Source organism: Rhyacophila brunnea, unplaced genomic scaffold (genome assembly GCF_057557595.1).
Source record: "Rhyacophila brunnea isolate RB1 unplaced genomic scaffold, BYU_Rbru_1.0 scaffold_88, whole genome shotgun sequence".
Taxonomy (NCBI): domain Eukaryota; kingdom Metazoa; phylum Arthropoda; class Insecta; order Trichoptera; family Rhyacophilidae; genus Rhyacophila; species Rhyacophila brunnea.
This window is the reverse complement of record NW_028233359.1, coordinates 1202908-1220280: the sequence shown is the minus strand read 5'-3', so window position 1 is coordinate 1220280 and position 17373 is coordinate 1202908. Positions and strand designations below refer to the sequence as shown.

The 17373-nt window shown below is 33.8% G+C and overlaps 1 protein-coding gene across 1 annotated transcript in view; it reads left to right on the top strand.

Moving 5' to 3' along the window:
- Positions 1–14210, top strand: part of LOC147063761 (uncharacterized) — a 38726-nt gene extending 24516 nt beyond the window's left edge. Inside the window, exons 7-10 of the mRNA XM_085959329.1 lie at positions 4500–4634; positions 10299–10387; positions 11108–11261; positions 14205–14210. Coding sequence (XP_085815455.1) covers positions 4500–4634; positions 10299–10387; positions 11108–11261; positions 14205–14210 — 384 coding nt within the window. The remainder of the gene's footprint in view (positions 1–4499; positions 4635–10298; positions 10388–11107; positions 11262–14204) is intronic.
- The last annotated feature ends 3163 nt before the right edge of the window (positions 14211–17373 follow it).

Sequence of the window (17373 nt, the reverse complement as noted above, 5' to 3'; positions counted from 1 at the left end):
ATACGAAAGTTAATATGATCACTGTATCAGTATTTATAAGCTTTTAATTACAATTTTACAAGATCAATTACAGAAAGATATTATGTTGTAAAAATTGAATTGAAAAAAGTGAATAGAAGGTAGGTACTGAAAAGGTTATCAGTGTTATCACTCTTGCTACAGCAACTACATAATGTTGTATCAATGTTATTTTAGATAGGTAATTACCTAATCGTGATTATAGAATGTGTATGTAATACAAGCCTAGTATAAATTTTATATGAATTTAACTTCTGCTGATGAACATTTTAATAATGCGATCTCATTTGATAACGAAAGTGAATTCAGCTGTCTTTAAATAATAATTCTTAGGTTATTAATAACACTTTCTTTAGGTTTACTAGTATTAAAATTTTTGAAACTAATAAACCTACTTAAATATATTTTTTCCAACATTTCGATGCTTTGGTTGGTACATTTGTGCCAAATTGTTATGTATAATATTATATTCCACTAGTAATTTAATATTTTTGTATTTTGTATTGAACAATAATAATTATGTGTGTTCTAAAGTGATAATTACTAATTTAATTCACTCAGTATATCCTTTATGTAAACCATTAGCGAACTTATAATGATTTATTTAATGAAATATATTATCTCTCTGGTTTCGATAATTGTACTGAATATTAATTAAATTAAAATTCTTCTAGCGATATACATGACCATTAACATTACATTGTTTTTTTCTATCTATTCTATATTTTTAATGAAAAATTTGTTACGAAGTAGTATAAAAAATAGATATTTTATTGATGGTGTAGTAAGTAGTGTTATGTACTAATTTTCTCATAACTTCTTTATTATTCCATTATAAACATTTTTCTTGAATGTTTATTATTTCGTAATTTACATATTCTGATTATTTATAAAAATATCAATAATAATTTGCAAAAAAACATAAAAAGTCATACTTAAATACATTTAAATTATAAAAACTCCGTATAAAATATATATATATCAATATGTCCCTATATCCCTTGTTAAGATTTTATAGACACGCTGTACTATTTCGAGTTAAATATTGCGCAATGTCAATTTTTCCGTAAAAGAGCGTTATAACTATAGTTGTAATTAATAAAATCGTATGGAGTAAGAAAAATGCGACGTAAAATAAGGTTTCTATCTCAGAATATGAATGTGTTATGCGGAGTCAGTAATCTATTTCGTCCGCGCAAAAGCATGTTGAATCGAGTCAAAATATAAAGTGCGTAATATTATTCCAAATAAAAACGATTTTTGGACATTATATCAACTGTTAATTAATGAATCACCATTAAATTTTGATAGGAATATAGACCATAAAATGGTCTATCTGATTTATTTAAATAAGATAAGAAAAAACTTACTCATTTTATATGATGAATTTAATAGCGTAAATATTTTAGTTTTTTCGCTCTCCTGAACATTTATGATTTTAGACTTATCATGGTTTTTCCTGGGGCCGTCGATGTATAATTTTGTTTTTGTTAAAAAATAATGTTTTGAAAGTAGGTACCTTGTAAGAGTATTATTAAAGACTAAAATCTCATTAGTTAACTCGATTAATTATTTATTCTTAGAATTGACGATTTACACCTCTTGAGTGTAGTATTTTTACTGTTATAAAGAATTTTTACCTTTAATTAGGTTTGACGATTTATTATAATAATATGCTGTCCAGTGTATTGTTATTAATAAGAGAGGGATTTTACTAATTAGGTTTTTACTTCAGCTATTCATAATTTGTTTATTGTATTTTTGTTGTAATTTCTGACTAAATAGGTAGGTAATGGAGTTTTTACCTACTTTATTGTATTGATTTACTATATAAGGTAGAGTTAAGGGTATTCGTTGTCAGTGTGTGTTTGCCTTTGGTGAGTGTACACGACGCCTGAAGATGCCGAAAGGCAAAACCCGGGTCGAAAAAAACGACTTAAATGGAATAGTACAGAGCTTGAATCCATTAGAATTTAAATTCAAATTCCATCAAGTACCTTCGGTCGAAAGTATTAATAAAACAAATATTGATTTTTATATTATAGATTATAATCAGGGAATCGATATTGCAAAATTATAGGTAATTTTTTTATATACTAGGTTATACTAGGGAAATTATCTAAAAGTAGGTATGATATATCTATAGTCTTAGAGGTATATACTTAATACGTGCGTATAACTTCAAGTAGCGTAGTGATTAATATTTATTAATGTGTATTATTTCACCATAAGAAGCATGATATTAAAATATATTTAGTGGAAACTATAAGATTGGAGTATTTTTCTTGTTTAATTATTCTTATGTAAGTATATTATTTTAATGTGTTTTAAATTACGATTTTTAAAAATACTTAATAACATGATACAATAAGATCACAGTGTTTTAAAATTATATAGGGAATCGATATTGCAAAATTATAACTATTATTTTATGTGGTGAACGTGATAACGCAAGTCCACACAGATGTTATCCTACCTAATAACATCCCTCGTTCGCTTCGGATGAATTAGCCACCCCCACTCTCCGTGAAATGGCAGCGTATGTTGGTTGTTTCATTTAAAACAGACCGAGACAAGCCGTGGTTTGGTTATGATGTACATTTATCGATGTCCGATATTATACACGATTAAGAGATAATTGCATGTAATATACACAGAATAAAATGTTAAACGATGACTAAACAGTATTTAAAAACATACTTTACCTTTTGAAGCAATCAATTAGCTTTTAAAATGCCCTAAAATGCCAATTTTCTATCAGTCCACTGAGTGGACAGCATGGGAACGCGCGTAATTTTTTGTCATGGTAAGGGAAAAGTTAATAGCGCCTGTAGACTTGCATGGATTTATTTGCAGTAATCGTGACTATTTTTAACATCAATTGTTTATACATAAAAGTGTGTCTCTCTCCAATCTCATTCATCAAGAGTAAGCGAGACGCAATGTTATCATTTCACGGTAAAAAAATCGGTTAACCTCAAAATGGGCGGTGTAGTTTTTTTGCCGGCAGGTTCGCCACTATCGTTATATTGCGCTGTCGCAGATTTGTCGTATAAAAATTCTGAAGCTTCCGAACTTTTTTGATTGATGCATGCAATATTGCAACTTGAATGACAATACGTGCATTTTCTTGTTATGGCCGCGATAATACGTACTGTCAGCGTAAAAACGCGATGTTATCATTACACGGTAAAGAAACCGGTTCACCTCAAAATGAGCGATGAAGTTTGTTTTTTTGTCGCCAGGTTCGCCACTATCGTTCTACTGCGCTGGCGCAGATTTGTCGCATAAAAATTCAGAAACTTTTTTGATTGATCCATGCAATATTTCAACTTGCATGACAATACGTGCATTTTATTGTTATGGCCGCGATAATACGTACTGTCAGCAGTAAATCCATGCACGTGTAAACGAGTTATACGCCTAGCATGTACTTACATAATGGTGAACAATTAATACTAAAATAAAATGATAATTGCTGTCGAATTGAATGTTAGAGGGTAATTGATTAAACAAAATTTGAAAACATTATTAAATAGTAGTAGTAAAATATAAAAACATACTACCCATTTACTTCATACTGGTGTTTTGCAGTAGGTAGTATTTGACAGATTCTTAAAAAAACTAACCACAAACTTGTAACCTGAATCATCAGCATTCTCTTGCTTTATGGTGGAGGCGTCCGGGACGTTTGGGTTCGTAATTATTGGTACAAGTGCAGCCTTGGTTTGAAGTACCGATAATTACGATAGATATGTGTATCTTACTAAAAGATACTGAGTTTTAAAACGAATATAGCTAACTGTCAAACACATTTCGTGATTGTATTCAACTTACTTATATCATAGCATATTATACCTACTCAAATTTTTGTATTAAAATAATTAGCATTGCATGGCTAGGATAAGCATTCCTAATATTATGTGGCGCATGGAGATAACCAGATTGACTCCAGACCATTGGACTTCTCAGTTCTTAACCGGACACGGTGGTTTTGCCTCCAAGCTCTGTCAGCTTGGCCTAATAGAATCTCCGACTTGCTTATGTGGCGAATTGCAGGATGCCGATCACATCCTCTGGGAGTGTCCCTATAATAATCTCTCTATTAAAGTCCCTGTAATACATTATATGAAATTAAGGATCACGCACACTCTAGTGCACGCCAACCAAGGTCTTGGGAAGTTGCTCCTGGGACACTTTTGGCACAAATTTGAACAGCGCCTATCGTTCGTTACGCCACGGTATACGCCTGCATAACGGGTGTGGAGACGTGGCGGGTGATGGAGGGAAAAGCAATGCATGGATAGGTGATTATTTTTTAACTCTGTTAAGGAAACGTACGCTAACTTCTCTTTAATAAGTAATAACATAATATAGGTACTCCAATTCTCATACAAATAACAGATATAATATAACGATATATGGGCTAAACTAGACTATTTATGTTATATTGTGATCTTATAGTATTATGTTCCTTTCAGTACCCCGCAAAATCTGAGAAAGACTGTGGGTTTGTTGACGTCAAGCGCAAGCTTATCGAAGATACGTTAAACCCATTTTATGATGAATATCCTCAACCAGGATGCTCGTATTCAGATTACAGACCAGTACAACAGGTATGTCCGATTTTACATGTAAAGACTGCATCTCCTCGGTGACGTCTTCAGTCGAAGTCGGCAACTGAATTGCATTCTATCTCAATTCTGGATCAGCTATAACTATGTCACTTCTTCATTGAGGTAACTCTATTTAGGTACCCATATGCATATAAGTACTTGAATTAGTTTAGTATTTGATCGTTGTACCTGTGTGTTCTAGCTGACGACTATATTAATAAGATTTCTTAAATTATACTTTTTTGGCGCGTTTGGGAAATCAGAGAGTGTATTTTTGGCGTGTGACATGTAACACATAATTTATTTTTTCACACGAAAAAAACGCACTCGATTGGATTCGAACCACCGAATGTTCGGTTATCAGGCGAACGCACTACTTTTACGCCACGGTATGGTACTGCAATCGTGACGACAGTATTATATTATAGTTTAGAATTGTTTCATTGCCTAGGAGGCAGTGAATTTATTATTGTCGGCCATTTGCAATTTCTTACGTAAACAAATGATTAAACGCCAGAGTGACAGTTGATACTTTAAAATAAAAAAAAACAACGAGAAACCATTATATAATTTAGTAATATAAGTTAAAGTTTATATAAATAAACCAACGGCGTTCCAATAAGCGGTCCTGAGTGTGTAATTTAACAAGATAATTACGAGCTAGTCAAAGAATATAGTTTATCACAATTTTTTTGTTTGTTACGCCAAAGAAGTATAAATTCTAACGCGCGTACACACACCGATTGTTTTTCATTGCATATCACATTTGAAACCTACCATCACTCCATAGTTTGTATGTTCAATTCTAGTTAAATACCAAACCAGTTATCAGTTAGGTTTTGTGTGAGAGCATTTATTTGTTTTCGCTATTCACCCTTTTTCACATACTATAGTAAGTAAATTACTTTTGCTGGAGATACAATTTGTTGGGCTCTTTCAATTTTATCTGTCTCGCTCTAAAAGCTAACACAGCCAAAATAGGGGCTGTTAAAACATATCACTTTTTGACAGTTTAGCTTTAGATGGTTAACTTATTGTAATAATTAGCCGTCTCGTTACATAAATATGATAAACTACCCTCGATAGCACCCTTTTCACAGAATAGATGGGCTGGGATGCGTAATAATATAGACTATTTCATCATTATCAGCCTCTATCTATTCACTGCTGAATAAAGGCCTCTCCAAGCTGATTCCACTTCTCTCTGTCCTGTACGTTGCGTTGGCACGTATTTCCGCAAAACTCTATTATTTAATCGATCCAGCGGCCTCTAGGTCTACCTTACGGACGTTTCGTACCTCTTGGGTACCATTCAATGACTGGATTTGTCCAACGATTGCCCCTTCTTCGAGATATGTGTCCAGCCCATTTCTATTCGAGGCCATTAGCGAACTATATTTCGAATGAAGACTATTTAAAACTTATTAATTCTGTAAAGTGTTCCCGAACATCATTGCTCACCACAAAAAGCACAATTGGTTGAGTGAACGAGCATTCTTGCGGCAAACAACAAAGATGTGGATACTTAAACTTCACAATTCAAAATCAAATCGTTGGTCCACTGCATTCCTTCAAATCTACCGACTGTGTAACAAACGAAGACAAAGCAACTAACTATCCAACTGAATTTTTAAAGTCATTGGATCTGCCTGGCTTGCTACCGCACAATTTACAACTGAAGGATGGCTCAGTAGTCATCATGCTTTGAAATCTGAACCAACAAAAACTACGTAACATAACGCGTTTGGTGGTGAGTTAGTTGTCAATGCCGTAATAATCTTTTTCTAAATAAATAAATAAATAAAATAAAACTCATGGGCAACGTGATTCACGTGACGATAATCAAAGGAATGTTCAAAGGTGAGGAAGTTCTCAATCCGAGAATTTCGATGATCTCAACTGATATGCCATTCGAGTTTAAACGAATTCAATTTTCAATTCGTCTTGCATTCGGCATGACGATCAACAGATTACGAGGCCAATCCTTGCGTGTTTGTGGCCTGAATCTATAAAATGAATGTTTCTCTCACGGTCAATTGTACGCAGCATGTTCATGTGTCGGCTAATCATCTGCTTTGTACGTTTTTTCACCTGACAACAAAACGAAAAATGTCGTATATCACAAGGTCATTCAATGAAGGGAATCGACCCGAGTGCAACCCATCCAGCAAATAGTTTAACAGAAAGTAGTGCAACAATGCTACGCGAATCGTTTCCATTCGCTTCAATAAAGCAAATGCCTTGCTGCCACGTGAATAACATACTTTTTTTTCTTTTGACCATGTCCGATCCTAATAGGATCATATGGGCCTCCACAGATTGGAGGTTTGTATTAACAGATTTTATTTTAACGAGAAATGGATGTCAGCCACTTGCTCAACCTATTAGGACCATACTCATGAACAAATTGAAAAACAATATGTGAACTTACCAGACCCAGGATTCGAACCTGGGACCCTCGACACTATAGACCGGCGCTTAATCCACGCGGTCATCGTGGGTGTACAGTGTGTACAGCTCAATATAATTTACTTTTCATTTTGATTTTATTTTTGCACATTTATTGAACTTATTCATTTGAGTATTCATTTTAACTTAATAAAAAACTGAATTTAATTTAGCTAATAAGTTAACACAAGATTATTGATTCTGAGGCGGTACGAAGTACGCCGGGTCAGCTAGTAATTTATATATTGTATAATATAGTTTTTAGAAAAACTGTAAAAAAATTATAAATAGTTTATATTTATAATTATAGGAACTAATTCGTAGAATTTTATTGAGTATTTAAGTCCAAATTTATTTATTTATATTTATTTATTTACTTTTTATTAACTTATAAAAGTCTTAATATTGTCTATAGTTTATTTAAAGAAATATTTATTTATAATTTTTCTAATTGTCTTTTGTTCAAGGAACTCGGTTTTATAAAGAAACTTATAAAATGTTTGTTTATTCATTTATAAAACTTAAATTTTACACCTTATTAAAATGAATAGAAACGATTTATATAATTATTTATAATGTCTAGATTTACACTAGGCGGCATAGAGGTATGAGTCGCTAATTAGAAAGTTGGAGAACCGCACACGTAATTAGGATGTACTCGCGGTGGAACGGCTGATCGAAGTACTTAGGAACTTATTTGCGATCATTAATACTGGTGAGTCATCGGAGTATGACTAATAATTATTATCGCTCGGTAAACTTGTTAGTGGTTTACTTTCGGATGTGTGAGTGTTTCTATTTACGATGACTTTTACGAAAAGTGCGAAGTTTGCACTGAAGAGATCCTGCGCGTGTTTTGGAGAATATCACTTGAACGGAACTGAATTCTATAGAAATTCGGGCTCTTTTGATAGGCGCCCGGAGGGACTTTGGGAGGAAATGGCTTAAAAGGGGACACTCCTCCTGTTTAGGTACATGTTAAAACATGCGCGTTAACATGATCTTACTCCCTACTTCAGTTTTATTGTGTCAATTTATGGGTACGGCCTTATTTTATAGCTAAACCACTGGGAAATGCCAGAAGAAATGGCGTATTTCAAAAAAAACACTTGTTATTCTTCAATAGTTATTATAAAGCAATCATTATTCGTAAAATGTTTATCGCACTTGAATGTTCATAATTAGTATCTTTAGAATTATCTTCAAATGTGTTAATCTTGCCCATTTTTTGAATAATAAAATGCCTAATTCTTGTCAAATTTGGGATCACAGGGATTATCAATATAATTGTTTACCGTAAATATTTCACTATAATAATGTCGACATAAATTATACTAATGGTTTTATAAATGCGTTTGAAAATTAATAAATTAAAAAAATCTTAACACCACTGCACATGCATGTACTGAAATATGACTATATTCTAAAATATTAGAGCGAGAGGTTTAAAAGAATACTATTTTATGTAATAAAAATACTTTATGCAGTCATCAAATGTTTAAAATAAATATAAAGGATAATAAGACTTTAAAATTATATAAATAGAATATCTACAACGTTTAAGGAATGTCCAGGATCATGATTTGAAAATAAAATAAAAGCTCTATTTTGACATACGCTGAGCATGTCCGCCCTTAAAAGAGGCTGTACGAGCTGCCAAGACGAACATCGCAGTGGTCGACCAAATGAGGTGAGGTGAATGGGGCCAGAAATGGTGAAGAAAATCCACAAAATGGTATTGGATGAACGTCGACTGAAATTGCGCGAGCTACTAGACATGGTAGGCATTTCAACAAGTGCCGTACATCACATATTGAATGAAAATTTAGACATGAGAAAGCTGTACGAAAGGTGGGTGCCGCGATTACTCACAATGAAACAAAAACAGCGTCGTGAGGATGTTTCAATCGAGTGTTTGGCGAAGTTTCACAGCAATAAAGCAGAGTTTTTGCGTCTAATAACCATGGATGAAACATGGTTCCATCGATTCACACCTGAGACGAAAGAACAGTCAAAACAATCGACTGAATGGAGAGAATCGGCTCCAAAGAAGGCGAAGACAGTTCCATCTGCAGGCAAGATCATTGCGTCAGTTTTTTTGGGATGCGCGAGGGGTAATTTTCATTGATTATCTTCAGAAAGGAAAAACAATCAACGGCGTGTATTATGCAAACTTATTGCAGCGTTTGAGTGATGAAATTAGGAAAAAATAACCACATTTGGCGAAAAAGATTGTTTGGTTTCATCGGGACAATTCATCAGTTCACACATCCGTTATCGCGATGGTCAAAATTAATGAGTTAAAATTCGAATTGATTCCTAACGCACCCTATTCGCCAGATTTAGCCCCCTCGTAATATTTTCTGTTTCCTAACTTCAAAAAATGGCTCGGTGGTAAAAGATTTGCCAACAATGAAGAGGTGGAGTCGGCGGTTGATGGCTGTTTTGAAGAGCTCCACGTTTCTCACTATAAACAGGGTATCATAGCTATTGAACATCGCTGGAAAAAGTGTATCGACCTAAAAGAAGACTACGTAAAGAAATTTAAAAAAAAATCCCATTTTTTTGTGTTTTCTTTCTTAGGTCGGGTACTTCTAGGACTACCCTCGTATATAACAGCTTCGTATTTTGATCCGTCATTTTGATTATAATGTAATGGCAATTATACAATGATTGTTAATTTAATCGATTCTACACATTGAGTAATGGTATATTAAATTTGTTGAGTGATCTTATGTTATCAGTACAATTAAACATTTTAAATACATATTAATTCGTTATGCATACGAGTAATACCTATATATATACTATATATATATTATACTACATCTATAATACTTACCGCTTAGGTCGACTTTTGGCATCCACAGCCCATCCTGAATAGTTGTTAAACCGGTCAGTATGAACTGCGGGACTTATACCTTGGTTCTTAGTTTGGTTTTGTTATGGGTGATTAACGTCATTTTATTTAGCGACGGGTTGATTATAAGGCTGAAATATGCAGTAATACGTCAAAAGTTCACCTCCACGAACACCAACTGAAGGTCGGTGCTCTTGTATTGGTGTCAAATGCCTATGCACACTCTCCAACGACACTATTGCCATTTTACTCTCACTTCGTTATTTAATAATGTCGGCAGATGCTGAAAAGCAAAATGAAAAAAAAACAAATGGAATATTATAACACATAATTGATAATATTGAATTTCTTTCTAGGTTTCTACCACGGAATTTTTCACAGAACATCACGATACAGGCGACAGTCAACAACCCTCAGATGATGGAATCCAGGATAGAATGTTGCAGTATGCAGAAGTCACGATAGATGAGAAAGATATTAAAAAAGAAATTTTTGAACGAGATACTCCGAAGGAACTTCGCCTTATTCTAAGAAGAGTAATCCATTTCTCACTTAATTTAATTTGCTGCATTTGTAGCGCAGTTTTTGGTAGCAGAAGTGCTCTAAAATCTCATAAAATTGCTCACATGGACGTGATTGATGATCAAAATCAAGTCATCGTATTTTCTCAACATAGTAATATTAAAGCAAATAAAAATGCAAGTACGGGTGAAAAACCTTATAAATGCAATGTATGTTCATATAGATGCTCGCGACTTGGTCATCTCAAAATACATAAAATGACACATACTGGTGAAAAACCCTATAAATGCAGTGAATGTTCATATAAATGCTCGACACCTCGTGATCTTAAGATACATAAAATGACACATACTGGTGAAAAACCCTTTAAATGCAATGTATGTTCATATAGATGCTCGCGACTTTGTTATCTCAAAACACATAAAATGACACATACTGGTGAAAAACCTTATGAATGCAGCGTATGTTCATATAAATGCTCGCAATTTGGTGATCTTAAGATACATAAAATGACACATACTGGTGAAAAACCTTTTAAATGCAATGTATGTTCATATAAATCCTCGACATCTAGTACGCTCAAAACCCATAAAATGACACATACTGGTGAAAAACCCTATAAATGCAATGTATGTTCATATAGATGCTTGCAACTTGGTCATCTCAGAAGACATAAAATGAATCACACTGGTGAAAAACCTTATGAATGCAATGTATGTTCATACAGATGCTCGCAACTTGGTTATCTCAAAAAACATAAAACGACACATACTGGTGAAAAACCCTTTAAATGCAGTGTATGTTCGTATAAATGCTCGACATCCAGTGGGCTCAAAAGACATAAAATGACACATACTGTTGAAAAACCTTATAAATGCAGTGTATGTTCATATACATGCTCGATATCTAGTGTTCTTAAAAAACATAAAATGAGACATACTTGTGAAAAACCTAATAAATGCAATATATGTTCATACAGATGCTCGCAACTTGGTGATCTTAAAAAACATAAAATGACACATACTGGGGAAAAACCTTATAAATGCAGTGTATGTTCATATACATGCTCGATATCTAGTGTTCTTAAAAAACATAAAATGAGACATACTGGTGAAAAACCTAATAAATGCAATATATGTTCATACAGATGCTCGCAACTTGGTGATCTTAAAAAACATAAAATGACACATACTGGGGAAAAACCCTTTAAATTCAATCTATGTTCATATAAATGCTCGACATCTAGTGGGCTCAAAACACATAAAATAACACATACTGGTGAAAAACCCTATAAATGCGATGTTTGTTCATTTAAATCGTCAACATCTAGTTATCTCAAAAGACATAAAATGTCACATACTGGTGAAAAACCTTATAAATGCAGTGTATGTTCATATACATGCTCGCGACATGGTGATCTTAAGATACATAAAATGATACATACTGGCAAATAACCCTTTAAATGCATGTATGTTCATATAAATCCTCGAGATCTAATCATCTCAAAAGACATACTGGTGAAAAACCTTATAAATGCAGTGTATGTTCATATAGATGCTCGCGACTTGTTTATCTCAGAACACATAAAATGAAACATACTGATGAAAAACCTTATGAATGCAATGTATGTTTATATATATGCTCGCAACTCTGTTAGCTCAAAAAACATAAAACGACACATACTGGTGAAAAACCCTTTAAATGCAGTGTTTGTTCGTATAAATGCTCGACATCTAGTGGGCTCAAAACACATAAAATGACACATACTGGTGAAAAACCTTATAAATGCATTGTATGTTCATATACATGCTCGCGACATGGTGATCCTAAGATACATAAAATGACACATACTGGCGAATATTCCTTTAAATGCAATGTATGTTCATATAAATCCTCGAGATCTAGTCATCTCAAAAGACATAAAATGACACATACTGGTGAAAAACCTTATAAATGCAGTGTATGTTCATATAGATGCTCGCGACTTAGTTATCTTAAGATACATAAAATGACACATACTGGTGAAAACCCCTTTAAATGCAATGTATGTTCATATAAATCCTCGACATCTAGTCGGCTCAAAGCACATAAAATGACACAAACTGGTGAAAAACCTTATAAATGCAATGTATGTTCACATAGATGCTCGCGACTTAGTCCTCTTAAGATTCATAAAATGACACATACTGGTGAAAACCTCTTTAAATGCAATGTATGTTCATATAAATCCTCGACATCTAGTCAGCTTAAAACACATAAATAAACACATACTGGTAAAAAAAAAACCTTATGAATGCAATGTATGGTTATCTAAATGTTCGAAACTTGGTCATCATAACTCACATCAAATCACACATTCTGGTGGAAAACCTTATAAATGGAATCTCTGTTCATGTCGATGCTCGCAACTTAGTGAACTTATAAAACATAAAATCACATCTACTGGTGATAAACCTTATAAATGCAATGTATTTTCATTTGGATACTCGCGACTTGTTCATCTCAAAACACATAAATTACACATACTGGTGAAAACCTCCTAATGCAATGTATGTTTATATAGATGCTCGCATCTTGGTGATCATAAGAAACATAAAATGACATACCGGTGAAAAACCTTATAAATGCAATGTACGTTTATATAGAATGATGCTCGTCATCTGGTAGTCTTAAAAACATACAAAGACATATTAGTGTTATAGCCTTCTAATTATATGGTATCGTATGTTCGTATAGATATCCGCTAACTTATCCATTATTTTATATTTATGTTATGACGTTTATGAAGACGTACCACTTATGCAGTCTGTCAACCATCATGTTGGTAGTATTCACCACTGGTATTTATGTGACACGTTAGTATTGTGGCATAGCATCTGAGCGTATTGACACTAGGGGTTCCCTCCTGGACAATTTTCGATACCATTGAATTCCGTGATTAGTAAACAATATCCCAAATCTTTCGGGGTCGATTTTTTCATCAATCACAAACAATTAGCATGTGTAAAAAAAATTATGTTAGTTACGTGTATGTACCTGCATACGTCACACGTGGAATCGCGGTTTGCTAGCGGATAATAAATAATAATAGTAAGGATAATAAAATATTGTTGTAGGTTGTGAAGATATAACGTCTTTTATTTATATGTAGAAGGTTGCTTCGTGTGTGTGATAATATAATGTTCGGGGGCAAGATTAAATGAGACATAGTTTTGATATGGATTGTTTTATATTGTCCTAAAACATTTAAGATTAACACGGCACTAAAATAAGACACTGTTTCACATTGTTTTTGTAGTTTGTTACAGAAGGTTACATTATGATTTTGAATATGATATCGAAACTTTATGCGGAGTTGCTCGCATGACTGACTGTACTGTTGAAGGTCGGATTTGCAACTGAATTGTTGACTCATTTCATTTTTATTGTCCTTGGTCGATCAATGACCATAGACAACAACTTGACATTTGTATATTTCAAATATAAAACCTCTACATAACCATTTTTGCTGCTATACGTAATTGTAACAACATTAGAATAACAATAAATCTGATTATTAACAACCAGTTAGACGTCACTGAAGTTATGGCACGCAAACAGAGATAATAACTACATTTAAATAGCATGCTAATTATATCGAATAGCCACTTCACGATTACGCGCATCCATTAGTAATTCCATTCTGGTTTATTTGGTATTATTTTGAATTGTAAATGAACATCATTATGTTATATTTGTAGACATAAGATTTTATGTATTCGGATAATAATTTTGATGCCAACCGTTAGCCAATTAGAAGCAGAGTTACGCGGAGTAATTTATCTCTGTGAAAGGCGCCGGTTCTCGCGGGAAGGGCGGTTAGAGCCTCAGACTGAGATGCACGTAATAATATGACCTCAACGGTTTGTTACGAAAAATAGTGCTTACTTACAGCCTACGCCGGTCGCTGCAGAGATTGTTTAATTATCGGGATAACTTAAAGTCATCGCTAGGTATTTAAGTGATATAATAATAATTATTATAAAATAAGAACTATAAGGATTGTAATCCAAAAGCCACAATTGTTAATTAAGAAACAATGAGGAATGTAATTCAAAGCAATAATAATTGTAAAGAGTAATTCGGATTGTGTTATAAAACATTAATTAGGTATCTAAAAAATAATAATTATTAAGAACCTCGTTATAAAGTATTTTTGTATTCATATTAAGTCATAAATTAATATTAAGATGCAAGTGTAAAGGAATATTATAAAAATAACTGGTGAAAACAATATACGAAGTAAAGCTAATCCTAGGGTTTTATTTAATTCTGGACCCGTGCTCCTTTATAGCACTAAATTACAAAGTTGAAACAAACAATTTGTTTGACACCCCAAGTGCACACCAACACCCTGAGCTAGCTTTGAACTTGAGGGTAGGTACATCAGTAGGTACGCTACGTTCTGAAGAGGGTAAGGCTATCTGTGTGTGGCTGTAACGGGGACCATGAAAATATCCTGGGCTGATCACGTCATTACTAATGTGAAGTTTTTAACAGCAGCAAATAAGACAGAAAAACTTATAGGTAGGTAACTAAAACTATCAAGCACAGAAAAGCTGTATATTTTGACCATATTTACCTCAATGAGAAGTATGATTTGACTCATACTCTTTTTTTCTGTTTATTGAGGAATGCAAAGAATCAACCTCGTTTGAGCATGACCTACAACCAAGTAATAATGGGTAATAGTCAGTAGGTAAGTTCCCAATGGCATTTAGATAAGTAGTGATACCGGGAAGAATGGGTGGAGAACTCACATGTATGCTGGCAGCATTCTTCACGAGCATCACCTTGATTGAGGGTTGTGTGGACATCAGGACATATAATTCAAGATAAAACACGTCTTTGATTTGACAATTTCCCTGCGCAGAGACGTTTAATTACATTAACTTTTCAGACATTGGTTGGATTACTTCATTAATTACACTTGCACAGGAGTCTTAGATTTAGCTATCGCACAGTCATTATATGGGAACACGTGTTTAAACACATTAGCCGAATCGGCGCGAAAGTGTTTTATCGAGGACGCGACACATGGTTTTGAGGTGGTTATAGGGATTACTATCGGGCCGCTTGAAACGAGCGCGACTTCACAGTTTACATCGTAAAGACCCCGGGCCGCACTGAAGGTGCAACCCCGGATGTCCGCTTCCACTTTGGCGGGAGAATGAATACTGTCTGCCCTTATCTGCAACGACCCTCTCGGTGGTGAGACGGCGGGGAGGGGTACGAAGGGAATCTTTCGGTCAAGTCAAAACCTAATGGTGATCTTTTCTGTCGGCAGGTACAATTTTGTTCGCCCGTCGAGGGTGTTATTGTTTACTTAACTTTGTCAGAGATTCTAAACATTCGCCAGCGGAGCTGGGTATTTTTTTTGGTCGTTAAATTGTTGATCTAGAATTTGAAACTGTCGTGCCGGGTTCTTTTCTTTTTTTGTCTGGTAACAGTAGGTACTAACTCGACTTTTAAAAATTTTAAATTGCTCTCATTAGAAAACGAAAGTACATAGAAGGAAACGGTTTTTTATTTGATTGATTATTTTTATGTTTATGTACATAACATTTAAAACATGTAACCTTCCTTATAAAAAAATCTAGAAAAACTGTTTTTCGTACTTGGTTAGTTTTTCCATACATATTCAATGTAAGACATTATTCAAATGGTGAGTTTTTATCTTGAATGATCATATTATCAATAAAACACATCAGAAAAGAATAATATACCTACTGTATTTTACTGAAATAATCTTGACCATTTACATAAAATACGTCTTATACATAGACCTCATTCACATTAACAATTATTCTTCTTCTGATTCGTTTTCATTCATCAGAATATCATTCTGAGGAACATTTCTAGACACTGGTGATTGTGCATACAGCCGTGGTATTCCTCTGGAATATTGTTTGAAATGCCAAGTGTCCAGTGGTCATTTTTTTTTTGCACACTTGTCTTATGGTCAATATTTTATTATATGCCTTTTTATTGCTGGTGGTACTTCAAAGTTCCCATGTCCACATAGTTGTAAATTCCTATATTCATTCCGGTGGCCATATCTAAACTGGATACTACCCGGTAGTTTTTGGTTGAATCGCACACCCTTAATCTTCTTATAGTCTCACCATTTTCATCCTTAAATCGACAAAATTATTATCTGATTTGACAACCATTCAAAATCAATCATGTCGACGAACTTCATCTCTTCAACACGCTATGGCTCTGGTTCTTTCTTTCGCATTTCCAGCCAACCACTCATTTCGTAGACTTGTTCTTACTTTACCGCTCTATCGCAGAATGCATGCTATTATATTCCATAAAGTAATGGCTAGATTCTAAAAAAATGTTTTCAATGGAATGAATGGATCTTAGGATGTTTGATTACTGTGAACAAAAATATAGCAGCAATGTTTTTGTTGCGGTTCTGGCCACCACGTGATCAGACGTTTTTTGACTTCAGCTGGAAGATTTTTCTTCCATTTTATCAAAGCAAAACCAATTTCAGTTTCCTTTGTTGTTTGAGTTGCCCACTTTTCCATGCATTTCATTCCAATAATAGCAACTAGCCTTACTTTTAGCTCAAACATAGATTGTCAAATTCTAATGGATTTAAGTTTTGTACTATTCCATTCGAGTCATTTTTTGCCACCCGGGTTTCGCCTTTCGGCATCTTAAGGCACTGTGTACACTCACCAAAAGGCAAATATACACTGACAATGAATACTATTAACTCTAACTTATATAACAAATCAATACAATAGAGTAGGCAAAAACTTTTATCACCTACATATTAAGTCAAGGATTACAATAAAAAAAATATAACAAATAAATTATGAACAGTTCAGTTGTTTGTAAAAAAAACCCTCTACC